Source organism: Conger conger, chromosome 14 (genome assembly GCF_963514075.1).
Source record: "Conger conger chromosome 14, fConCon1.1, whole genome shotgun sequence".
Taxonomy (NCBI): Eukaryota; Metazoa; Chordata; class Actinopteri; order Anguilliformes; family Congridae; genus Conger; species Conger conger.
In genome coordinates, this window is record NC_083773.1 from 10627920 (window position 1) to 10655579 (window position 27660).

The following is a 27660-nucleotide window of genomic DNA, read 5'->3' on the forward strand; positions in this document are numbered from 1 at the left end:
ATGCAGAAAATAAATAAAGTAAATTTACATGATGTTAAACTGGGCGACGCATATGATAGGCAGTAATGTAATGTATGCATGGTAATGCATTTATTTAATCGTGATTAGAATGTACCGGACTACCCAATGTTAATTCATTTACTTCGCCCAAGGGCTGGATTAAATCAGAACTTCCTCCTTTACTGATCGCTAATTATAAGCTTCAGAGTGGTGCTAATGTATGTCTGATGCAATTTATCATGGAACGTAAAGGTTACTTCCACAGATGAAATAGAGTCATGTGTATCTGTATGCATGTGTGTGTGTGTGTGTGTGTGTGTGTGTGTGTGCGCGTGCTTGTATGTATGTGTGTGTGTGCCTGTGTGTGTGTGCATGCATATGGTTTGTGTGTGTATGTGTTTGTGTGTCTGTGTGTGTGTGCCTGTGTGTGCGTGTGTTAATTCCTCTCTTCCAGTCCTGATCTCTCTCTCCTCGGCCCCTGCGTCGGCCCCTGCGTCGGCCCCTGGGAGTGGGGACAGCCTGGCCTGACCACTGCCGCGGGTCCCCCACCACCCACCCCCCACCCCAAATCCACCATCCACCCCCTCCCTCTGCTGCTCATACCACAGGACCACCAGGCCTCCACCCGTCTCTGTTTCCACCAAACACAACTCCTCTCCTGCCCTTCCTGCTAAAACTGACTGTGTGAGGGCCTGAACTCCCCCTCCTCCCTCTCCAAACCTCCCCGACCCACCTCCATTCCCTCCAGCATGGCCTCCCAGCGTCCTGCTGAAACAGAATCCTCAGATGTTTTTCGGTTCCTCCTATCCCCAGAAAACCAAACCCCCCACCCCCCACCCCCAAAAAAAACAAACAAACTCACTTGTATGTATTTTACGTAGATGTGGTGAATGGCATTCTGTTTAATTGCACTATGTTTAGTATTGAGGGATGGCTCTGGGTTCAAATGACCCCCTCCTATTGTATAATGCTCTTCTTGAACGGCTCCTAGAAAAGCGGTGCAGCCGAGCTCCCCCATGACAGAGCGCTCGCCCTTCTTCAATCCGCCTTGTACAGTTAAACTGGGTGACATCATCATCCTGACGCGATTCATTGGTTGGCTCCCTGCGATATATAATTGGTATAGGTGCAACTCCAACCAGTTTTTTTTTTTTTGTGTTTTGAAGAAGAACGCATGACAGGGCGTTTCAGAATCCCTTAATCCCGCAGAGTAAATGTACAGAGGTGGCTTCCCCATCTGCCCGGTCCATGCTGATGACACATATGAAGTGTGGGATCTGATTGGGGGAGGGGAGGGGAGGGGGTGGAGTCTGCAGCGATGGCCAGCCTTTACCGCTCGCCGGATTCCACAGCAGTCTTATTAGCTTTTTAAACATTTTTAATAATAGAAGATCAGACTTATGTCCAGTGTTTTTGCTCGTTCATGAAAATAAAAAAAAACATACTATGTATCGATTTAGATTCGCAAAACGTGTATGCATGTGTGATAGCAAATGTAAAATAGTCGAGAGGACGATACCGAAACAAAATGGCGGAAGGTCCCGGAAGCTCGCGAGGTGCGCTCGGAGGACGTAACCCCGCCTGCTGGGCCGCGTTGGAGGGCTGGACTCTGAGTCATACGGAGCAGAGGGAGGAACGCCACATGACGAACAGGAAACGGACAGCTCTCACGACGGCGTGGCACGGAGCGAAACCCCCTTCAGTCGCTCCGCCTGCACGCTGCACACTCTGGCTCATCGGCTAATGAAAACATTACTTCTACTATCTTTACATTACAGGCTTTATTCCAAAAAAACAACCACGAAAAAAAACAAAAAACAAATCTGGGATCCTCTTTCTAAGTCCTCCCGCCCACCCCTCCTCCGAGCCCATGAGTGGCAACTTGTCATGTTTCTTCCCAAAATCGACCCTTTCATCTTTTTGCTACCATGTTCAATCAATACCGTAGTCATTTTGTAATCGGTACAATCAGATCACTAAAGCAAACGGTTCTCCTATAAGCGTTTTATTCATTCATTTTGAAATGTGAGAATATGATTTTCTTTTTTTTTTTCTGTTTGAATTTTACTTCCAGATATTTTTAAGTTATGGTGTATGAATTTGACAGTTGTATTTATAAGAATGGTGAATGTGAGACGTGAGGGTTTCCCTCCCTGAAGGAGAGTGCCGCCTGTTTTCTGGTTCCATTTTGAGACAGAGCCTGGGCAGACTGAAAGAGGGCCTGAACCCTGTCCTCGCTTGTGGGGTAACATGGGTGAAACCACACACTCCAGAGTCTCTGGTGTACAGCACTGTGTGAGGCTTCATGTGTGAGCTCACTCAGTTCTCCGCTGAGATACATAAACACATTAATCACAGTGCTTTAGCAGAAAAGCTACATGCACTTTAACCGGACTGATGTCAAATGTGTGAAGCAACAACAACAAAAACAAACCCGGCCATGCTGTACATGCAATATCTTGCTGTTACTTGAATGTGTGTGAAACATTGGTTCAGTAGGTCGGGGGGGGGGGGGGGGGGGGGGGGGGTATTTCCTGTGAGGTCACTGCAAAATGGCTGACCACGTTGTCATTGTGCTGACCTCACAGTTGTCACGATCTGCAGCCTTAGGTCTGCCTAAAAAGACAGCTAAGCACGTTGTGGTGAAGTTGAAGCGGGTCAGTGAAGGTTATGCGCTCCACACCCGCTCTATACAGGTGTCCATGGCTTTGTCTGTTCTTCCTCCTCTCTCCCTCCGAAAAGGGCACGGGAAGACCCTCTGCACTCGTCTAAACTGCTGTTGAGTTGTATCTGTGAAACACCCTAAACCTGACTCTTTATCGATTCCTTTCTATGTTTAAAAGTCGGACGACACTGGAGTCCTTTGTTGCTGTCAAAAGGTACTTTTGTTTGCAGTGAGTATAGCGTTGCTGTCAGCAATGATATTCCACACAACTCTCCAGTTCTCCCAGTGTTCATTTCATATTGTTGAGAAACATTTTTGGTATTGTAGGGTAAAAAAAAACAACAGTACACGTTGTGTGGAAAAGTGGAGGGAGTGTAAATGTATTTACTCGTAACAAAATTTAAATGGTAGCCAAGTACTAGTAAGTGAGTTAGGCCGCAAGCAGTCAGTGGGTTCTCATGTTTCGTATTTACAGTCAGTGCAAAGACTCCAAACGCATCGTAAGGACTGTTTCAGCATTATGTCATGGTGCTGTCAAATTAATAATGGGTGCCTTACCGCCTGAGTCCCTGTCATTCTGTGAAACAAAGTACTGACGTGTGACAGTTTGAAGCTTTCCCGGTGGCCTCTTATTTATGGGCCGAGTGCCTTGTGTTTACTGGCACTCGCGGCTTGCTGCTGGGTAGCTGCTGAAGTGTTGCTGAATGGACACAACAAAATCACACGAGCAGACAAAATGGAGCCTCGGGTTAGAGCTTCACTCGTGTAGGAGGGCAAGCATCGCGACCACATCCCGAGATACACAAAGAGGGGAGATTGTGGCGTGAGTGGAACGGGTATCATTGCTGACGGTTACAGTACAGAGGTCGGATTTGTGGTGCATTAGGTCCGTATTTAGTGCCAACCAAAAAAAAAACTGTGAGGGCAGTTTAACAGATAGCAATGCACTGGATGAAACCGAATCCCAACACGACACCCATTGCTCTGTGCACGGCTAGTAGAAACACTGACCTCCCCCTACATCTCCTTCCTTCTCCTTGCCGATTCATGCCTCACTTTTGCTCTACATTGCCCCCCTAGTGCTTGGTGGTGTGTGTTTGCTGTATTTGCATTCAGTCTAAGTGGAATAAATAAAAACATACATACATACATTAATAAATGTCTCAGTGCGATTTGGTTGGCCTGTGTGTGTGTTTTCTTTATAATTTTGTCATAGTTTTGCCTGGATTTGACATTGATGGATGTGGTACAGCCAAACACTGTTGTTGTCAGCACAGACAAATATAAGCAAAGCTACACTCAACCTAAAGATTGGTCTTTGTATTAGTGAACAATTGGTAACCATTCATTACTTCATTTAAAGTAACAGTGTTCTAATTGACTATTGGTCCTTTACTACCATCATGTGGTGTTTCAGGGAATAGCAATCAGCATGACCTGCTGATAAGAAACGACCCCCCTCCCCCCCAAAAAAACCCCCAAAAAAACATGAAAGACCATAATTCATTGAGAGGACTATGATACATAAGATGGGTAGAAAAAAGGAGTACTTCAAATGTAAAAAAAGAAAAAAATAATAAAAGAAATTAGTTTATAAAACCATTCTGTCCCTAATTGTGTCTAATGTATAATGTGACCACTTTTATTACTTTTTCATTTTTTTTTAAATGTTTAAATGTATTAATGTTCACCTCATCAAATTAAGTACATCATGCGCCATGTGTGAATGCAATACAAAGTAAATGTAAGCATACACCTAGTAGCATTCTTACATCCACTCTCACGATGGCAAGTAATATGAGGAATGGACTTGAGATGACATTATACACAGGGAAGCTCCATCGGCAGGGCTTCAGGAGTTCAGAGGACATTGAGATCACTTTCCAAATGTCACAATGAATGCCAGTCTCTGGCTCCACACTGCTACACATTGCTAAAAGACTGACTAATTTGATGAGACAATGTACCTGTCACATAGGTACAGTCTGCAATACCTGACAGGAGAGGTTGCTACACTGTTACAAAACAAATTAAACATGAAAATCAGCCTTGAAACCACAGACGGATTCCGTTTCAAAGATCTGATATGTCACATCACAGCGTGTTCGGTGGCCAGAGACAGAGCCAGCTGCAAGAATGAAAATGGAGGTCATTCATCGCTAAGCTTTATCGCCACCTACTGGATGGGTCTTTGTCTTCTTTTAAAAAGGCTGCACCCATGAACGTGCATCGTCAACTGCGTTCTTTGATCGATTTCAGGTTACCTGGACATCGAGCAGGCTTCTTGCTCTCGTGAGCAGGCACACTTTACATAGCTTGTCCTGTTATCACGCCATACCATGTGTTTTATTTTCATTACAAAGCAGTCATGATGATACCGTATGTATGTGATTTTTCAGATGGCACAAACTTCCGTATATATATTTGGCCTATATATTCCCTAGCCAGTTTGAGTCACCGTGCTCATCGAATTTTTAATTTTTAATTATGGCCATGGCAGGACCAACAGTGTGGCTCTGATAGCATTTCACATCGGCATGATTTCACACTAGTAAGAACTGCTCTGGGAATCTTGCCTGCTCCTTGAAATCTCATCTCAATTCATATTCAGCACAGAAATGCCTAATGAATATTGATTAAACAAAGCAAAATATTGCATTTAATTCCTCCAATTGATCTATTGCAATGAGAGGATAAGTAATGATTATTTATCATCAGGAAAGTGAAATAAACAGCAGAAAGAAAAAAATGAAAGAGAGAGAAGATTATTGTGGATTATAGTCTCCATTTGCAACACAAATAGAGTCATTCATGATATTAGAGTATGTATGTGAATGAACTGTATTGTTGATAGAAAAAACCCCCCAAAATATTGACTTGTTTCATTTCAATAAGTATTAACACGCACGGTTATAAATTAATAAAATTTATTCATTAATGTAGTATAAACAAACAACCACAACAAAAAATGATATCATGACTGAACATTGTGGGAACTGGTTCATCTCAAAGAAATAATTTAAGAGGAGAGCACCAGGTTCAGAATGAAACACAATTGAATATACGGTATGCTTTTGGTCTGGTTAAGTACACATACACTACCCAGAAGCCCCTGCTTCTTCACTGTCTCTTCATCGGCATGGAAACGTGTGATCACAAGCCAGTCAGTAAGCAAATGTTCGGACCAACACTGTCATGCGGAACACCATTTAGCTACAGTGTGAAACATTTACCAAATGTTGGTTTGTATAACAAAAAACCAAGTAAATCAGCAGATCTTCATAAAGTTTTCCTTTTAATATAAAGTATCTGAGGAATACAAAAAAAAGTATTCTATGCATTTTTCAAAGTCTGGTTTAAAACAGACCAGGTAACCCAAGTGTCCCTTTTAAGTACTACTTACTACTGTACCCACATTTCACTGGATTACACGCTACATACAGTACTGAACTGTACCGGTCTCACATGGCATTAGAACACTACAGTAAAGAAAGAGAATATGAGCAGCATTCAATTTTTTTTTGTTAAAGAGCAGTCAGCAAATCCATTCAAATATTCCCGACCGCACATATTGCCAGTTCCCATGCTAAACAGCAAATAACATTTTGAACGCTTCTGTACATGTGATGTTCGTAAAGTACGTAGGATAATTGCCTAGATCCCAATACATCTTCATTTAATGCTGTGTGTGTATTCACATTATTCACACTCCCTCTAAACCAGTTGAGTACTATTGATGTGTGGAACTAATAGTAGTATACATATATTTGATAAGTTAAGGCTCTTTAAGGACCTGAGGATTTCAAACACATACAGCAATGAGGCACACACTAGGCAAAGCATAGCTCTAGATACATGTCACTAACAGTACAGAGAAGGAGTCTCGGTCGGCCGCACCCACTCCACGCACAGGTACAATCAAGTTGCCGCTGTGGCGTTCTGATCGGGAAACTTCTAGAAGACGCACTGGAATGGCAAACCAGTAACCGGGAAGGAGAGAGACAGTGCAGAGAGTGACCAAGGAGAGAGTCTTCGCCATTTAAAGTGGAGGATATCACTTATCTCACGAGGAATGGAAAAAGCAAGACATTTCTCTTTTCACCTGTTCCGAGGAGACCGGGTTCAGCGCAAGGTTACGTTACATTGTAGAGTCATGGAAGCCTTGAGGCCTGCGAGGAAGGCAGTTAAGCCACAAACAGTAGATATGCGCAGTAATGTGGATGTCACGATTCACACTTCAGTCTAGAAATAGCCCAGAAGCCCACTGAGTGACATTGTGTTAGATAGCTGAACGGTACAAGTTAGGTCAGGTTCCTTAACTGAACATTTTTTTTTTTTTACATTTTGACTTCAACTACCATACAGAAGGCTAGAAATATGGTAGTTTCACCATCAAATGTCTTTAGCTTTACACGTTGAAATGGCGGTTTGAAACAAATGCGGTCACCTGTATATTTCATTCGAAAGAAATGCTTCATCTTAGATTTTGTCATGCATTTAAATCCTGCACCCTCACCATACTGGAATGGAACAGACCACACAATCCATCGGTAGTTTTAAAGAAATCTATAAAAAGCTAGATATGTCATACAAAATATGCATACAAGAACTTTTTTTTCTCCTTTTTTTTTTTATGAAAGCTGCTTTGGTAACAACATATTCAAGACTTCAGAGGATTTCCTGCTTCAGCAAGAACGATTTGAAGAGGGCGCCCTTTTCTTCCTTCTCATCTGGAAGAAGATTTTCAGGCTCGTCCTCAAGGTCCTAAAGTCTAAACTAAGGGATCTATTCATACCAGCGAGGTCAGTTGATAGCGTGAACCTCTCTTCTGAGTCTCTGTGATGTCTTCTCCTCATGGAAAGAAAAGTTCTCTGGGTATTTTTTGTCATAAAGATGTCCGTGCTGTGAAGGACAGTGCTATTGTGCTGAGGGCTGAGATGGTAGACACTTTGGAAGCTGAACCAATGGCACTTGCACCTGAAAACAACCAGTGAGACCCTCAGAGATGTTTTCAGAAAGGTTATAAAAATATCAAAATTTTTGCATTGCTTCCTTATTTTGTATTGTTTGGTTTTATTCCAAACGTCCATTGCATGCACATGAATAATATTGACAGAAAATTAAATACTTCCATGAGACTGTGAAATCTATTCATTTATGCCAAGAAAACCAAATAAAATCATGCATTGCGCTGTGTAACAATCAAAACAGAGCACATATTTCAAGGGTTGAAGAAACGCTGGTAAGTTATTTACATGCTTAAATTTATGTCCACCACAATGAGTCTGGCTTACAAAAATGTATTTGCAAACAGTACGATAAGTCAGGTTGTACCATGGAGCGTTGCCTCGTCATGAGGACTGTACCATTATAGAGAGGGGGGAATGAGACTACTGACCTGGTATTCTGGGGATGGTGATCTGTTTGCTGCTGCTCCCATCCCCCCCCTCCCCGAATGGTCTGATCTGGATGATGTACTCCTCGTCGATGGGCAGAGAGAGCTCCACGGAGGTGGTGTTGGTCTCCATGACGCTGGGACGGCTGTGTCTGTTGCGCTTGTAAAGCACCTGGGGAGAGGAGAGACAGGCCGCGGTTAAGCCCCTGCAGTGGCGCTGGGTCAGCTCAAAAGTGGCGGGGCACAAAACTTTCTTTTAAACTGATCATTGGGCTCAGCCTGTTTTAATTCGTTTTCCTTGATTAACAAGCGTGCCAATGATCTGACTAGTCAATTGGCAAGTAACAGCTTCTTCACATCATGTGAGGGTGATTAAAAGATAAATTAAATTGAAAAAAGCATTATTAATCACTAAGTACACTTTACAAAAACAACTCTGTTAACTAGCGCATTAGCATAACCAGCAATAACAAAACTTGTACTTCAAGATTATTTAATAGTTGAATTATTGAACATTGCAGATCTTTGCAGAAGAAGCCTACAAGTATCTGCAGATAATGTTGATAAAATACACATAATTTTACAATGTAAATAAAAATAATGGGTGGCTATAAACTACCTAGTTGTGGTTTTCCATCCAACTGCTCCTCTGTTCCTCGGTCCTGGCTAAAGCTAAAAGGTGACAGGGCAAGACTGTGGAACAAACTGCCTCTCTCTATCAGGTCTGCAGCAACCATGTACACCTTCAAATCCCAGCTCACATCTCACTTCTTGCATTTAATTCCACATAACAACGGTCGTTGTTGTTGTTTTTGTTGTATCTTTATGTATTTATTATTTTATTTCCCCCCACTTTTTTTATTTTTTAAATATATAGTAATTAGAAATTGTACAGCACTTGATGACGGTAGTCATTTTTAATGTGCTTTATAAATGAATGTGACTTGACTTGACTAATTGAGGAGGACTGGCAGTATCTGATGGTATTGAGTATTTTGTGATGAGTATTTTATGAGTTGGGCAGCAGGCTCCTGCTGGTCTCACTCACTTTGTACCCTGTGACCTCTGACTCATTGTCCAGGGCTTTGACGTGCTCCCAGTTCAGGATGATCTTAGAGTTCAGTGCATTCCACACCACTTTATTGGGCGGCTGGCTTGGAGCTGGAACATAAATCATCGGTAAAGAAGTAAGACATCCAAATGAACTATTACAGCACCACTGATAATGGCTTTATAGCATTGGCTTCCTACTGTTGGCAGATAATATTGGGTCAAAACACAATAACCATGACCTGGATTCAATAAATATTTGACTTTCACTCTGACTTAAAAATAAAGCAAGTAAAAAACATTTCAGCAGTCATCACCAATTACCAAAAGAGACACTGAAATCTATTTATTTTTTTTATATGTATTTTTAAGATACTTTAAAGTTAAGGCTGATGTTAAATGAATCCGATCCAAAATGGCGGACAGATGTTACTGAATCCAGGCCAGTGGCTCAGCCTGCATGGCCCAGTTGTAGTATATGCGGTAACTGCAGCGTGCTGGCAGTAAGGGTTATGCTCACGGGGTTTTTTGGTGGTGACGTTGACCGTGGAGCTGGCCGGGCCTGTCCCTGCGGTGTTGTAGGCGCGGATCTGGATGTTGTACACGCTGTTCCCCTTCAGACCCCGGATTACGGCCGACGTCTTGTTCCCCACGGTCCTCAGCACGCTCGCCACATCCTCCTTCTCCTTCTTCTCCCAGTACCTCAGCTAACACAACACACGGCACAGCAGCCAACACACTGGCTTCAGAGCCAGCTGGTACTGTCTTGTAACCTGTTTTAATGGCTTCTCCAGTTGAAAACTAGCCAGTTGGCTAATACTGGCACATTCACAGTAATGTTAATTAATGTGCGCTGTCCCTGAAACAATAAACTTGTAAACGGTAAAAGATGTTACACAAGGGTGTACTTCCAGTACCTCAACTAATGTGACACACACAGTTTGGACAGCAGCCAGCACAAACAAGTTTAAAAGCCGGCTCAAACTTTCAGACACAGTGACTACTGAAGGTACAACTGCAGTCTCAACTGTTGTCAAAGTAGCAATCTGCAAAAGCTCTGGGACTTTGGGATTGCATTGTTTCATGCAGAAGTGGTTGCAAAAAAAGACAACAATAACATGGAAATAAATCACAGGGCATAAATTGGCAATTATATAAAAAGGGAACAAACTCCCAAAATGTACTGCTGTCTTGCAAACACTCCTTTGTCTAAATAATCACATTGTTAAGCCCAAATAGTTGTTCTACCCATATTCACTCTTTTTTTAAACTTTATGTGATAAACATTTCATATTATATGAACACAGTATTCATTTCTGCCTGTGGATAAATACTTCAAACCAGCATCTTCATTCAAATACTGAATTTCTGTAATCAATTAAATTATAATGAACAGACTGCTGTCTGAACAGTTGCAATGCATTTAGGCTACTGTGTGGATTGAGCATAGTCCCTCCCTGGTGCATTACGTCACTGGCTTTTCTGGTACAAACGTGGAACTGCTGCACTTAAGCTAATTAAAGGGACCAATTTGGATGATTACTGTACTAACACAACAGTCATTAAAATGCATTTTGTGTTCGGCAAATCAACCACTATGGTGATCAATAATAGAATAGATCAAGATGAGAGGGGTTCTGAAATAGTCAACCAGACATCCTTCATTCAGAAAGAAGATTTATGCCATCAAAGCTGAAACAAATTGCATACGGCTGTATCCACTAAGCACACAAACACGTACACGCCTGAGCCCAGGAACAGAGAACTGTATCTATGCACAGGCACAGACACTCAAACAGGCCACACACACACACACACACACACACACAGAACATATCCTTTTTTTGCTTCCTCTCACCTCATATCCCAGAATCCTCCTCTTGCTGGTGTTCCAGGGCAGAGCTTTCCAGGACACCTCGATCTCGGAAGCCGACAGGCTTTTGGGCCTGATCCTGGTTGGCGCTCGTCCGGGCTCTGAGGCGAATTCAGAATGACGTTAAATGACTCAACTGACCCTTTCAGTCAGTCTCTTTCAACCCAGACACAGGGCAAGAACCGGGAGGGGGACAACAGGAGAGAAACTACCTGCACACTGGGATACAGAATAAATCCATGCGCTGATGAAATATAAGTCTCCCTGAAGGCTTGCTGCTACACATGTAGCTACTGCGTGGTGATACCTGACATAGAGCCAATGCTGTGACCTTCTGATACCTCAATTGCACAAACTCAGGGAAAATGCTCAAATTATGAATCCGTGTTGATTTATAATGTTACCTTCCTCCGCTGAGTAGATGGTGGTTATGTGACCAAAGGGCCCCTCCCCTCTGTTGTTATACACTCCCACTTTCACGTGGAACGGGGAGAACGGAGGGATGCTCTCGTTCTTGAAGACGTATCTAGAAGCTTCCGCCGAAGGCACCGCCGCCTGCATCCACCCGGTGCTGCCCTGCGGACGGAAGGCCACCACGTAGCCAAACCCTCCCCCGTTCTGCAGCTCCTCAGGAACGGGCTGGAGCATGTCACGCACGCACACACACATGCAAACACACACACAAACACACACGCAAACACACACAAACACACACACACACAGTATGTGAAAATAATTACAAGCCATGTTCAGCATCACATCTCATCCCATTGCTAAAACTTAAAGTGCCTTGCACACGCCAATGCAAATGCAAGTGCACAGAGAACACACACAGGTGGACTTCTTTTCTCACTTAAAAGCTCATCTTGCAGCCAAATTAAGGCAATTCAAACCAGTGATATCATTGGATCAATATACTTCTTATAGCTTGGACCTGATTTTATTTTTAAAGACATGTCAGAAATGAAATGTGGGAAGATTTGAATTTCAGAACTGAATGCCCTATTTCAATAGCTCACAAACAGCACCTGAAAGTATGACTTGTGTTGGCAAGGATTCAATGAACAAACATCCTGGAGTTTGAATTACATACAAATATAAGCTTTCATCTTTTCCAAATGGCCTTTCTCCCCCTTTTACAATGCCCAATGATATGCCTCTATATTATTGCTACATATTGCTCACTCTGCTAGACTTGCAGGCACCTGACGGACTAGTGAGGACCTGGGGGTCACTGCTGCAGGGTGAGATGAATGTAATCCTGGCTGACTGGCTCTCCCATGGCTGAGAGATACAAGAGCCATTCAATACTCGACTCAATATTCTCCTTCATAAACCCACAGTTCATTTTGATCAACCTTTCATTCTGGGGTAAAGATTCCGAACAAATTTTCCTGAAACACTAAAAAACTTAACCTACAGTACCTTACTAAAGATGGTTATGAGCTTTAGAGCAACAGTAGAAAACGTTGTTAATTTGAGAATCTATTTAAAAATAATTTTTAGGCATCTCGTTTGCTCCTTGCTTCTTTCCCACAGTGTAACAAGATTGGGTGGAGACAAAAGGAAGGGCTAAATCTTTCCATACTGTAGCTGTTTCTGAAGTGACACCCTGCTCACTGTAAGTTGAGATGAATGAGACAGGTGTGGATCCTCTCTCATCTCAGCACTGATAACAGATAAAGCGAGGCTCTCTGTATGACAGACTGTCTACAGGAGCTTTGGCAACATGTTCTGCCAGCAAACCGGGTAGCATGCCATTACTACAGCATACCAGTGGTCCTCACTCCCGGTCCTGGAGGGCCGCAGGGTGTGCCGGTTTTTGTTGTTACTCAGCAATTCATTGATCAATTAAAGCAGTTAATTGCACAGTTAACTCATCTGACCTGGTTTGATGGGTCTGAATTGGTTGCTGATATTAAGGCGAACGCGAAAACAAAAAGCAACACACCCTCCAGCTCTCCAGGGCCACCGGTCTATACCAACATGAGGGGCACAGTGGAAATGACGCATGTGCACACACCGCACACACGCACACACACGCACTCCACATGCAAGCACACACCGCACGCCACACGCAAGCACACACTGCACGACACACGCAAGCACACACACGCACATGCACACAAAGGCACAATACACAACACAAAAGCCTTTGTGCATGCAGACACATTATCCACACACACAAATACAGTAGTGTGCCAAAACTTGGGCACCCCTGATCAAAAAGCCTTTTACAATTAAAGTGAACAGAAGCGAACCTGATTTTAAACCAAGATGATTTTCTATTATAATTCTTTTTTTGAGTTTCAAAAAAATAAAAAAGGAAAAAGGCCCTGTGCAAAAGTTTGGGAGGCCGTTCAGTTAGTAACTCCTCCTCGGAAAACTATAACAGCTTCCTGTAGCCAGATCTCTTTTTTCAGAAATCTGGGGACTGTGGTGGCCATTCCAAAACCTTCACCTGTCTTTCCTGGAGGTATTTCATGGTTGATTTTGAGGTATGCTTTGGATCATTGTCTTCAACTTCAGGACTGACCTTTGAACATTAGCCTCTATAATTTATTGATATTTGGTGGAACCTTCCACTCCCACAGTATTTTCTGTGCCCCCAGCTGCCACACAACCCCAATGCATAATGGATCCACCTCCATGTTCAACAGTTGGCAAACATACCTTCAAATTCTGTTTTTTTTGTTCAGTCCAAAGCACATTGTTCCAAGGCTTCAGGCTTCTCAATATTTTCTTTTTCATACTTAATTTGTGTTGAGGCTGTTCTTTCTGGCAACTCTGCCAAGTAGTTATTTGTTTTTTAAAGTACGTTGTATTGTTATCCTGTGAACAGCTAAACCTGTGTTTGCTACTGTGTTTTTGCAGTTCTTTTTCAGTGATGTGTGTGTTTTTCTGAGCATTTCGCACCAGGTCTCAACCGTTCCATTTATCTTCCATTTTCTAATGATGTTCCTGACAGTGGAAATAGTTTGAAATATTGAGTTTTTTTAGCCTTCTTGTTTTGGGTGGAAATGAACCATCTTCATTCTGAAATCCTTGGACAACTGTTTAGAGGAACCAATGATTGACAACACCAGACAGAACAGCCACTGCAATTGCATACTTTAGAAGTCATGGAGTTACTTCTGAATAAAACGAGTAAATCACCTGGGTCTGGGCCTTAGTAATCATATTTTCTTTTTAAAAATAATAATTCAAAAGGGTTCCCAAATGTTTGCCCAGGGCCCTTTTCCTTTTTTATCATTTATAAACAGTAAAACATTAAAATAAAAAGCAGTCTTGATTTACAATCTGCAGAGAGGCCTCCTGTTTAACTCTGTATCATTTAGAGTTCAGGTTTGCTTTCGACCACATACAGACTCATTGTAACAGCGGGTTTAAACCAGAGGTGGCCAAATTTCTTTCCCCTGCTGCACAGTGCATATGCAAAGTTTTCTAATGAAAAGTGAATATTTGCAAAAAATAGAAAAGAAAAATGCAATATCCTATGTGTAAAAAATGCAGTTCCTTTTCTGGAGAGGTTCCATATGAGGGAGGAAGAGGGGGGTAAAGAGAAATGACACTGTTTGGAAAGTTGCTTGCAACTTTGGAATAATTATTCCGTCTAATTAGCTTATTAAAAGCTCAAAGGCATTTTCCTCTTCCCCTGGGTAACAGTAGCAGCTTTTGCTGCTCTGCTTTTGGACTGAGGCCCTATATTATATTGAGGTGGCCTGTTGTTATTAATCCAACAAAAGGAAAACAATGGGTGCTGTCGGTTATTGTGAGGGTCAGTGTGTGTCATACGCTGTTGTGTGTCATGCGGTGTCTTACCTCCCAAGTGATGACTAATTCAGAGCGGCTGCCACCACCTCCGCTCACGTTGGCAGGAGTGACCTTTGGGACTGGGAGACAGAAAGACAATTTTTATCCTCTGTTGCCCTACAGTTTCTTCTAATCCTGCTTCCCCTCCCTCTCTCGCAATTACAAAACCATTCGGCAAATTCAAAGTGGACCCGCAGAGACTGTGGAATTTTAAACCCATTGACCGATGCATTTTCAATGATTTCCGAGGGCTATGATGACATAGCTCTACAAAAATGCACTGCATTCATCAAAATAATCTGCCACGGTGCATTCATAGGGGTTAGAATTTTCCTGCAACTGTAGTGTTCGTGTTGGGCTGTGTTGCTGGTTCAACTTCTGCACTCTGCTGAGTCATTAACGCATAGCTTAGCGCAGCATTTGAAAGGGAAAAACCGAACCATTTAAGCCGTGGCGGAATTTGTTTAAGATACAAATCAAATGTCAACCCAAGGATAGGGCACAGGAAAAGCAAATATATTCTAATTAATTCTGTAATATTTAGCGATACTTGTGTTGGGAGACTGAAAAGAGCAATCCCACACCCAATAAATACACGGTGAGCACGTACAGTAAATAAGGACATAAAAAGCTTGTGTGAGCGCTTGTGTGAGAGCACATTTAAATTCACAGCCGAGTTGGTATGCTAACACGTACGGGTTTCCTTAGTCCTGGCCTGCTTGGAGGACTTGCTCGGTTCTCCGGTCCCGACTGCATTGCTTGCCAGGACGCGGAAGTTGTACTCCACCCAGGGGCTGAGGTCCACCACTGTAGCTGTCAGACGGCGGCCTCCCACGGCCTCGGGCACTGCCAGCGAGCACAGGCACAAAGACGGCACTTCAGACCGAGTGCCCCTGTACCGAACAGAGCCGGCCCTACATCCGGCCCGGCTCACAGGGGCAGCACTACCGGCATGCCAACGCAAGAGAGGCATTCAATAACACATCCGACGAAACTGAAAAGCTGTCGCCATGCCAAAAAAATGTTTACTGTTTCGCTCTGAATGCTAAACCGCCCAACCACCCCCCTCCCCGATATAACACGACATCTGTGAAACTACTGAGAGCCACACTTTAAGAAGCAATGACATTCAAAACCAAAAAGTGCTTCAGAAGTTACCCAGCTATCAGAAGAGCCTTCAAAATACACCCTTTGAAGAGCTCCGCTGTGAGACAGGTCAAGGACAAAGACCCCGCTTTAAAATAGGACCTCACAAACATAGGACTTCAGTTCACACTTCAGTTCACTATCTAAAAAAACACACACACAGGGTAAGGAAAACAAAAAAAGGAAAAAGGCTGTGCCGTGTAAGGGCTGGTCTACGGATGGCTGATTAGAGGGCACTCTGAATATAGCCCCTACCTGTGGTGACAGCCTGCCAGCCCAGGGAGAAGGGAGTTCTAGCCTGGATGGTGTACGTGGTAATTGGACTGTGATTATCAGGCCCGGGCCTCCAGGATAGAGAGGCTGTGGTATCGGTGATTTCTTCCACTTGGAGGCCTGTGGGCGGGCCGGGGGGACCTGGGAAAATGGAGCGGGAGAGCGAGGCGTGGCGTAACAGAAAAAAAACCTGTCGTGGCCTCTTTATCAGACACAGCCCACAGCGGCGTTGTAGGCGCACAGCTGGTGGAGCCCGTCCGACGCATGGCTAATCGGGGCCCCCTCCTCATCCTGTAAATACCCCGCCACAGCGATCGGAGAGCTGATCTGTCCAATTAGACTGTAAAAATGTGTTTATCTAACAGTGAAGGACACATCCCTCGCTGGGCTATCTCGCCTCTGATCTATAAATGCAACCCCCGCATCAATATCAATTAATGGCCTAGTTTAATCACCCTCAATGAGAATGTCTGTAAAATAATAATCATAATAATTCAATAATAATTACAAGCATTACAAATAGAGTAAACACCACCAGGGATTTTCCTTTTAAGCGAGATGTATGTAAACAACAGTGTAGTACACGAGCCGGACGGGTGTGACAAGCAGGAAAGTGGCAAAGACAGTGAATGGTACCTCTAACGACCAGATCGGCGGCGATGGAGATGCTGTCCACCTTCGTCTGCACCGCGCAGGTATATTTCCCAGCATGCCTCAGCTGGATATTTCTGATCATGATATCTCCGGCCGAATGCTGCTAGACAAACACACAATGATGAAAACAGCCGGCGTCAGTAACGAGACTCCCTTACTTGTAACAGAGACAATTACGCTAATTTACAGTGAAAAGGTAAAAGGGAAAAAGGAAGGGGGTCAAGGTGTAGACAGCTGTAATATCCAATGTAAGTTTCTGTACGGACTCACTTTCAACTCTATTTTTAAGAATATGACTGAGTGCCAATCTCAACCTGGTCTTCACATTAAATGAAAAAATTGTTAAATAAAATTGCTTTTATCTGTAGGATAATCTGCATTCCATTTCACAGTGACGAGTGGTATCATTATTTTAATGATCAAGTACTCTTAAGCAGGTAAAGCCCAAAGGCTCCTATTTTGGAGGGTTTTTTTCCCTTTGTTTCAAATATTGGCTACAGGTTCCTCTCCGACACTTAATCAGCCTGACTGTGAGGGGAGTCAAGTGCATGAATAAATTGGAAGTGGCAAAGGCGGTTGTACAATTAACAGGATTCATGAAGTTTCAATGAAAAACTATATAAAAGCATGTTAGTGAGAGAGTGAGGTAATTTATTACACTGACCCGAAGCTTAATTATGATTAACTTGCCTGAAATTCTTGGCGATCGCCTTGCGAGACTAATATAAAAGACTCGACCGATCAATTAAGCCGCATTTCCCTGAACTGCTCTTTTGAATGAAAGAACGACAATCCCCTTTCTAACGCAGAGTGGGGTAACCTAAACTTGTCCCGCTTTTTTCATGAATTACAATGTTTTTCCTCAAAAAGCCAAGCTGTGCGCTCCTTGGAAGGATTTCTACAGGATAAATAATGCATGAAGAGCACTATTGTTGTACCAATCTGTATACCTACTGCTTCGTTCCTGGGTCTTTTCGACTGTAATTTGTGAGGGGGTGCCGAAAATCAATGTGTCTATCTGTCTCTTTTTACTGATATGTTTTCATCAGAGCCTGGGATCATGAATAAAATAGAAGCAATTTCCAGCACTGTAAAGAGGCGTGCTTGGTTATTCATTATGCATTACTTGCAGTTCCCTGACAACCATAGAGGAAAACCATGGCAGACCATGAAGTCTATTACATTTCCTGGGTTTGGAGGGAAAGGGGTTTAGCGGTGTCGCACTGCCCTTTCTTAGTGGTAATGGAACGGACTGCGCGTTGTGCACTTACACCACCCACTTTCTCGAAGTACCCGCCCTGGCTTCCAAAGTGGATGAGCTGCTCGTTGAAGAACCAGGTGAACTTGGGCTCCAGCGAGCGGTCGTAGGTCACCTGGCACGGTAGGACGATGCTCTCGCCCACGGTCACGTCCAGAGTGGACGGTGGGGTGGTGATGATGGTCGGTTCTGAAACAGGAAGGACAACGGGAAGAGCAGGTTCAGCAGCTGTATGGATTTCCAGCAGGAATGCAGGCGGAAAAAGGACCTTGTGGGGGAACTGCCCACCAAGGCGGGAAGCATACAAATGGGCAAAAAAAGGGCGATATATTTCAATCAAAAAGTCAGTATTCTTCAGAACGCCCTGGGATGTGTTCATATGAATAAATAAAACAAAGAAACAAAAAAAAAAGGTAAAGAGAGAAGTGCAAGTGGCGTTTGCAACACCTTTCCTTCCCGCACTTAGGTGCCATCGTCACGTGCAACCGCTAACCGCTAACGTTCCCCTGGAACAGAAGCCAGCTTCGCACCTCTGCGTCCCCCTTTAAGCTGCGAGCAGGTATGCAAAAACCGCTGGCTGTTATTGGTGTCTCATTCTGCTAGATAACAACCCCCCCCACCCCCTCTTTCATCCTCACCTTAGTGTGAAATACAGAGCGAGGGGGAGGAATAAATAAGAGTGGCTTTGTTCCTGACACTGTGAAAGATACCGCAGTCACCTCTGGGTGGTGCTGTGTGCTTTCCGCAGAAAAGACGGGCTCTGGATGCAGGTTAAATTACCCGTGGTGAATATTCCCTAAGCAGACACACACGTTCAGGAGAAAGCACAGATGCCCTGGACTCCAGACTCGCCAGTGTGTACTGCTACAAACATACATCTGGATCTGTCCAATGGGCCGGTTGGCATGAGCTGGAAGGTCCTGCACCACCCCCCTGCCACCCAACGGTTATACCACATCAATGGCTACTGTAAAAATAGCAATGCTAATCAGGTGCACTGGCAAGTCTAGTCTCCAGTGCCTCGGTGTATTTATTGTGAGGATGAAGGAGAAAATGCTGTCAGGACAATTCGAGAGAGAAGGGCACGCACAACAGACTATGCGGAAGAATTGTCCCTCGGACCTGACGCAGGACTCAACCTTGCTGTGCACGGTAAAACAGACGTAAGGTGAAGATGGGAAAGTAGAGATGGCTATTTTGCTATCTTGGGGGAAATCGGGGGGTAGGGGGGAGGAGGGAGAGATGGCTGATCTTTCGCCATTGCCTGCTGTCCCTCCTGTCCCTAGGCAATCGTGCTAATAGTCTCTTTTCCTTTTGTCCCCGACTTCACTGTGGGGGGCCCGTTCCGCAGCATCCTCACAGCTCAGCTCCATCAGCTCCTCACAGACACCTCCAGCTTAAGATCCCACCTGCGCATTAGCAGGCTAACACCAGGCAGGCGAAGCGACGAAAGTCACCCGGTGTAATCCCGTTTTTAAAGCCTCAGAATAGCTCACACGACTTACACTCGTTGCACCCGCAGTATGACGAGCGACAACGGTAAAATCCCACAACGGGCTTCTCCGAACTCCGCAGTTTCGGTCCAGAATGAGCACGGTTATACAGGTGCGCACTTCGAAGATCAGACCCAGCAGATGAGCCGGAGAAAAGGACGCTGGGAAAATGTGTCTGATTATCCCACTCCATCATCATTTCTGTCAGATTATATGGATAGCCCGAGTCATTTCAGGATGAGGCCCGTTCTGTGATCTTGAGCAAATTCGACTGATATCCATCTTGTCAAATATCTTGTTACCCACTGTCGTTATGAAAAGAGGAGGACAGCCCTCTTGCTCAGTAGGTCAATCACGGTGGTGATAGAGAGGAGGTTAGCTCCAGGAGAAATTTGCAGCTCCCCTGGGTCCACCGCGGAGGAATGCGGCAGAAAGCAGGGAGGGGAAATTGCATAGTAATCACATTAAAAGGAAAGGTCAGAGACCGGGATGGCCGACTGTTTACACCGGGAATTAAAATGCGGCAGGACTGTCGGTGCGGCCCTGTGGCACGGCGACTCGTCTCGCCAGGAGAACGCGCTGCATTTCTAAACACTTCTAAACGGCGGGCCAAAATGGACGCTGCCAAATCAAACACTTCCCCCCCGATGAGCCGGTTCCCACTCTTGAGGACTCCAGATCCTGTCTTAGGTAACTCTTTCTCATTATTTATAGCACCAAGCTACGTTGCGTTAATTGACCATCTTCACACCATTCCAAGAGTGACATGACTTTGAAATGTCCAATCACACTTCCAGTACTGTACAGAATATGACACTTGTGTAATAGTGGAAAAATATACGTAAAGTAATACCCATCATTTGTTAACAATTGATAATACCATAGGGGACTTCTTGAAGTTAAATTAAAATGTAAAATTAAAAAATAAAGAAGTTAAATAAATCACACTTTCAAGTTGTTTTTCTTGAGCCATTTAATTCTAGAAAACACAAGCCATTGGCCCACCTGACATGATTTGTGGTTCCCAGCGCTACCAGAACAATTAAGCATGAATACTTTGTTTACTAGACACCGGAACCTCTCGCTTCAAGGACCCACTTGGAACAGTCTATACTCTGGAGCACAATATGCCCTTTTTTCCCTAATCCACACATGAGATTGTCTTTATTGCAATTATATTTTCAATAGCTTTCAATTTCACTTTCATCTGTTGCATATACCCTGATGATGGCTGTTTGAAACAATACCGTGGACAATTAATGTTAAATTGTGTCTGATGAAAATATTCATATTATTTTATTGCAGGTGTGTGGCTAATTCACAGTACAAGAAGAAAAAGAAAAACACATTTACCACCGTGAGAACTGAAATAAAAATATTTATCAGTCCAACCCCATCTGTGACAGGGCATCACATAAATTGCCAGCACAATTTATGTTCTGTCCAGCACCTATGAAAAATCGCACCACTATGACAGAACACAAAGTGACTAAAGGAATGACCCCTGTCAAGGTTCTGAATTGAGTTTTAAACTTCTGCTATGACCTTGATGTTGCTGAAATCCCTTTTAACGGATCTATGGTTTGTGCATTACAGTGAAAAAAGAGAAGAAGACAGAAATGACACATAGTTACCGTGATAAGCCCACATCCCCTTCCAAGTAGGAAATCTGTTAAAAATTGATTTAAATTTCAACTGGGTATATGGTAACATGCATACCATAGTGACGTGACTGTAATGTATAAAACGTAATACTCATGCATTTAATTGCACTACCCTACTGCTGTTAGCCATGGACACTACCAAACCAGTAGTGTTTACCACACTTCTACATTCACACCGTCAACCATATTTTATGTATCACTGTAGGACAGTTATTTCTCTGACGTGAATACAAGAGGAAAACAAGACATTTCACTGTAGAGCTCAAATGAGGCTATTGAATTTTTCACTCTCCCAAATAAGACTGTCAAAATGAATGAAATCAACCAGACTGAAAAAAATTTACCTGTCCGCCAACAGTTCCAATGACTTGAGAAGTGACAACCCTGCCATGGCAACTAGGGCAATTAGTAGCAACAGCTTAGGCATATACTAATGAACCTTTCTAGTTAATTCACCAATCAGAATATATTCATCATTTAATACATATTAATCTGATTAATTTCCCCACTTTTCCAAACAATTAAGAAGGTTCATCTGTAGCCACCATGGTACAGCTGTTGGATGCGTGTGGGTTTGTTCAAATTTCCAGTGAATGAATATATTTTGACAGTTATTTTGCAGTATTCATATCACCACAGTCAGTTTAAATAAAGTACTGTCATTTCTCATAAAAACAGCTCTCAGCACGGATATACACCCAACAACCAAGTTTTCAACGCTCAATGAAATTGTGTATGCAAATTATGTGATCCCATTCTCTCACCATTATTGATAGTGACAGTGAATCGCAAGATCTTACATGAGAGCATTTGTTCTTCAGCTCAATAATGCTGTTCTGAAATCAGATGATGGAAGGTAAACAGTTAGGGGGGTAATGTCAAATAAAGCCTAAATTGTCAGCACCGCTGCTGAAATACCATGATTATTAAAACAAAGCCATGAAGGCAGAAATATTGATGTATATTTACATAAGGCAGAGGCTAAAGACAGACAAATTTCCAAAACAAATGAAAGCGGGGCTTGTGAAACATCTTATTAACATGTTGCTTCTCAGATTCTGCTACCATATAATGAAAAAAATGTGACCCTATTTTATTATGTCTATAATAATTGCATTAGAAAATGATCAGTTTAAATTAAAACTAGCATGAAGACCACAGCGTTTTAAGTGCCAATATAAGAGACAGGCCTTAATTAAACGGCTCTTTAAATGTATGGTTCTTGCATGGTGATTTAATCTGCACCATGAAACATGAAATTAAATGAAAGCATAATCTAATTATGAAGACAGTGATAGCTAAGTAGTAATGTTAACATTAATGGCATGAAGGTTGTGTATACACAAACCTGTCAGCTCAGTTCTGCTGCAGGAGAATGGAGCTCTCAGAAAAAGGGTTATTTGGCTTGTCTCCATAGAGTAACCCCTTTCATAGGTGCGAAGTGCCCGGACAAAGAACCATTTAACTAAATAGATCACCTGGTCTCTTTTGTAGTGTTTTTTTCTTTATGCAGTGCACAAGAAACAGAACATAGACGGTAAAATGCTGCACTACCTTAGGTTTACACCAGCCAAAAAACAGGAATCCAACAGCAAACGCATATGAGTGGGCAGTACCATTAATATTCACCAACGTCGCCCATGCTCAGTCAAATCTCGTTTCATGTTTATGAGATCAGAATTAAAAATGACTCAGTGTCCACATTTTTCTTTCACTAAAATGAAGCCAGACAGTCAGACACACACAATAATAAGGCTTTAGATATAGCTTTGTGGCCAGTCACCCTGCTGGGGAGTGTGGTCTAAAATCCTTTACATTGCAAAATGACATTGACGTGACCTTGCCAAGTAAGTTTAAGTTTAATTGCCTGGTACAATAGGTGATTTTGGACTTCTAATGGTCCAGAGAGTAATAGCAGCAACAAAAACCCTCAAACCGCAACACTGTTTTCCCTCCCCCTTTTCTGTGAACCTGCTGACATTGAACCACCCACCCATATGCCATCGGCTGTGGCATTTTTCAACCAATGAGCTTGAATTATTGTACAGCTATACAATGTTTTGGTACAGAGTGTTGGTCCGCCAACTGTATATTTAAGGACTATAAACACAGGCAGAGGGCGAGTCAACATGCCAGTGAGCCTTTTTCAATGATAGGAAGGGATTTAAATGGTCTTGTAACAATGTTTTCATACAAAAATCTTACTTACTTCAAACCAATTACTGTGCCGTGAAAAAATATTTGCCCCCGTCCTGATTTGCCTCTATCATTTTGTATTTTTCACACAGAATGGTTTCAGATCTTTAGACAAAACATGATATTAGAAAAGGGGAATCTAAATAAACACAAAACATGTTTTTTAAATTACTATTTAATTTCTTCAATAAAAAAATATGATCAAACACCCAAATCACTCCTATGAAAAGGTAATTGTCCCCTTAATCTTAAAAACTTTACCACCTTTAGCAGCAAGTGGAGGTATTTTAGCCCAGGTTTCCTAGCAGAACTGCTTTAATTCAGTTTATAGGTTTGGCATGCCATGATCAAAGGAAACAAGAAAAAAAGAAATGAAGAAATGAGAAAAAAAGTCTGAAAAAGTTACAAAGACATTTCTAAGGCTCACAGACTCCAGTGAGCCACACTGAGAGCCATTATCACCAAATGGAGAACACTTGGAACAGCGGTGAACATTCCCAGGAGTGGCTGGCCTGCCAAAATTCATCCAATGACAACTAATCCAGGAAGTCACACATGAGCTCATTAGAACATCCAAAGACCTGCAGGCCTCTCCTGCCTCAGCTATGTCATTATTCAACGAGGAGATACTGTGACAGAACCAATGCGTGAGCTAAGATTCCTCTCCAGCGATGTGAAAGACATATCAAATTATACAAAATGTTTGGTTGCAATTATTGCTGTTAAAGGTGGTGAAACCAGTTATTACATTTAGAGGGCAATTACCTTTTGTGAAAAATACAAATAGCAGTGGAACCCAGGAAGGGGGCAAATACTTTTTTATCTTAACATAATAGCGAGAACAGGCCATGTACCTACTGTTTAGTTTGCCTAAAAGCTAAATAGTATCTAGCACCGTATCAAGCCTGGTCTTGAAAACCCCCAGTATTTCTGCCTCCACTACATGTCCTGGCAAGCTATTCCACACAGCGACCACTCGCTGTGTGAAAAAATACTTCCTAATATCCGTGCGGAATTTATCCATCGACAATGTGCATTTTCAGAGCACTGTATAATGTGCATATTGTCAGCACACTGCAGAAAGCTCCACAAGCATTTATTTAAGAAACATCAAGAGAGAAACACAATTTTAATCACTTAGGGTTCCGTCATTAGTTCTGGCTAGCTACACCAAACCTCTCAGCATATACAGTACTGTCTTTGTCCTATTGTCTCCCAGTGACTCATGTTCACACCTCATCTCCACACTTTGATATTTTCTTTGAGAATTATCACAGGATAACATCACACCCATGAAACAACCATGCGCTGTCCATTCATATTCATAACGTAAACAAGAAAGCATCATTAAAACAAAAACAAAATAAGAAGCGCAATCTACACTTCCCAGTGACAAGGACACATTACAAGTGCTAGCAGCTGAGCATTTCCTTTAAAAGCCATTTGCCAGGAAAACCTGAAGTGCATACAAATGTCAGCTTTGACGTTATTGTCTCCTGTAAAATCTTTAATTTTTTCCCCCTACAGTCAAGCAAACAATAAATTTTTCCATAAGAATTTCTTTTTTTGTAGGGGAACACTATGTTATGGCGCTACATATTTATTTTGCTGCAGATTTTCTATCATGCTTGAGAGACCACACTCGCCACTGAACATGAACAGGAGTGCACTTCATCTGGCCAGCTAAATGAGGGACGGTTTTTAAAATAGGGAAGGATTTTGGAAATGAATCAAAGAAAAACGAGGAGGAGCCTCATGCCTGGTGTGAAGACTCAGCAGAAAGCTGTAGCTGGACTCCACGCAACCTTGACTGCTGACCTCAGAGAATTCATAATATATGAAACCGGCGTTTCATTATTAATCAAAATGAAGAACACGCTGCTCGAAAATCGTGCGCAAATCAACTTCAGACATCAGCAGTCGTAAAATAAAAGATACTAAACCCATGCCTCTCAGTTTATTTTACATACAGAGTGCTATAAATATGTTATTATTAATCCAAGAAGCCTCTTTGAAATGTGGCTGAATTTATATTCTTGCTAAAGGGACCAGCTGTTTTTCATTAACACAATGTGAATGCTAAAAAGCGCACATATTAATATTTCACCATTATTGTGAAAGGCCAAAGAGGCTCTTCAAAAGCAAACAAATAAAAAAGGTTTCTATAGCAACCGATTTGCAATTCTGAAATGAGATGAAACTCCAAAATGCATTTTAATAGAGTACGGTGTATTGTTGACTCTGCTTTTCAAAAGGCTTCAGAAATCACCGACTTGCGGTAGGAAGAGAGCCAAATTGATTGCCCCTCTAAACAAACATGACGGCATATTCCTCAACAACCATTTTGTCTTTTTGTGAATGAAATAATGCATTAAACATTAAAGGAGAGAACTAAGTATAGTGCTACCCATCTCAACCACACTACATCATCTCCAACTTTTTTCCCTGACATTTTTTTACCAATCACAGCGCATCTTGATTGAATCTAACCTGCCTGTGGTCTTCGATAACGCGATACAGCATCAAGATATTTACTACGTGTGATAGTGTTTTACTGTATCTCGTATATTTCAGAGGAAATACAGAGAGCAAAAGCCAAGCACCTTGAAAGGTATCGCCTTGGCAACCACAGCCGTGCCCTCGTCTGTTAATATGCATCTCTACCATGTAGAAGTACAGTCCAATTAACAGTTATCTCACATTTCCATAAAATACATGTGCGCCATATCTTTTAAAAAACATCCCTAAAATATATATATTTTTTATTTCCAAGGCCATAGTCTACCTTGCTTGACTTGAACAGCCAAGAGAAGTGAATTAATTCAGGCCCTACAGGCCACCAAAACTTCAACATTGCAGACATATAGCTTGGACAAATAGCCTACTGCTCTGAATTTGCAAGGGAAAAAGGGATGAGTTCACTGTCTGCAGCATAAAAGAGATGAAGACATTACGACCATCTGCCATCTGCATGAAGACTATACTGTCCCTCTTTTAAAACCAGGAGAGCTGTTACCCGTTTCTGTGCTAGTATGGCCTTTAAATGTACGAGGCTTGCAAATAAGGCCGTTTTTTTAAGCAGACATGCTGTGCATGTTTTACATCAGCCTTTTAATGCAATGCCTTGCACATCAGCTGTGTTGCTGTGTTTGATTCCACCTGACACTGTACTAGGTTCAGCAATATTGGGCCAGTTTTGCAGACACAGATTAAGCCAAGTCATCAAGAAATTCAATATTGAACGAGCAGTGGTCTGGCAATCAGAGGGTTGCCGGTTCGATTCCCACCCTGGCTGTGTCGAAGTGTCTCTGAGCAAGACACCTAACCTCCTGACGAGCTGGTTGGTGACTATGGCAGCCGTCGGTGCGTGAGCGTGTGTGTATGGGTGAGTGAGGAGCATCAGTTGTACAGCGCTTTGGATAAGGGCGCTATATAAATTCCAACCATTTACCATTTTGATTCTCCATAGTGCCTAAGGTACCTGACTGGTGATTCAAGCCCCAGTGTATCCACGATAAGATCCGCACAGCTGTTGGGCCCTTAACCCCGCATTGCTCCAGGGGGGATTGTCACCCGCTTAGTCGAATCAACTGTTAGTGGCTTTGGATAAAAGAGTCAACGAAATAGCAAAATGAGTAATCTTTATCTGTGTCTGTGAAACTTCCCCATTGTGTTTTGAATTTGTACATTGTATACCATTCCCACACTCTGAAGGTTCCTTCAGGACATTTTTGTTTTACATAAATTAATTACATGAATTAATCCAATTCAATTAAAAAATAAACTGGTTTAAAATAATATAAATATAAAATAATACAGCCCTCAATCAAGTCACACCCAGCCCTGAAATGCCATTTCAGGAAGGCTTGAGCTTTACCTCAGTCAGGCTGAAAATAAACTGGAAGGGAAGGTCCCGCTGAACGGTGTGGAATCCGGAATATTCTAACACTTCCTGACTATTTGATAACACCGAGTCCACCATCTGAGGGACTGCCTGGACGATAGAGGTGAAAGAGGACATTTTGAATGACGGGTGCTAAGATAGTGACAGGTTGTGGAATCATTACATGGATTTTTACCATACAAATGGAGCGCCTTTCCCAGGAGAATGGAAAGGTGTGTTTACCTCAACCCACTTAAACTGCAGACAGATATAAATAGCATTGTTAAAAGGCATTCT

The 27660-nt window shown here is 42.6% G+C and overlaps 2 protein-coding genes across 13 annotated transcripts in view; one reads left to right on the forward strand and one right to left on the reverse strand.

Moving 5' to 3' along the window:
* si:dkey-178k16.1 (band 4.1-like protein 1) overlaps nucleotides 1-2487 on the forward strand; it is a 79514-nt gene extending 77027 nt beyond the window's left edge. For all 10 annotated transcript variants that reach the window (XM_061218559.1, XM_061218566.1, XM_061218564.1 and 7 more), the window contains one exon: nucleotides 455-2487. In XM_061218559.1, coding sequence (XP_061074543.1) covers nucleotides 455-460 — 6 coding nt within the window. In that variant the 3' untranslated portion in view covers nucleotides 461-2487. The remainder of the gene's footprint in view (nucleotides 1-454) is intronic.
* Nucleotides 2488-5943: 3456 nt separating this feature from the next.
* Nucleotides 5944-27660, reverse strand: part of LOC133109704 (contactin-4-like) — a 156060-nt gene continuing 134343 nt past the window's right edge. For all 3 annotated transcript variants that reach the window (XM_061219202.1, XM_061219201.1, XM_061219203.1), the window contains exons 13-23: nucleotides 18141-18316; nucleotides 16852-16969; nucleotides 16198-16356; nucleotides 15493-15642; nucleotides 14806-14876; nucleotides 11388-11622; nucleotides 10969-11084; nucleotides 9631-9817; nucleotides 9109-9221; nucleotides 8064-8232; nucleotides 5944-7642 (exon numbers count right to left, since the gene is read on the reverse strand). In XM_061219202.1, coding sequence (XP_061075186.1) covers nucleotides 7551-7642; nucleotides 8064-8232; nucleotides 9109-9221; nucleotides 9631-9817; nucleotides 10969-11084; nucleotides 11388-11622; nucleotides 14806-14876; nucleotides 15493-15642; nucleotides 16198-16356; nucleotides 16852-16969; nucleotides 18141-18316 — 1586 coding nt within the window. In that variant the 3' untranslated portion in view covers nucleotides 5944-7550. The remainder of the gene's footprint in view (nucleotides 7643-8063; nucleotides 8233-9108; nucleotides 9222-9630; nucleotides 9818-10968; nucleotides 11085-11387; nucleotides 11623-14805; nucleotides 14877-15492; nucleotides 15643-16197; nucleotides 16357-16851; nucleotides 16970-18140; nucleotides 18317-27660) is intronic.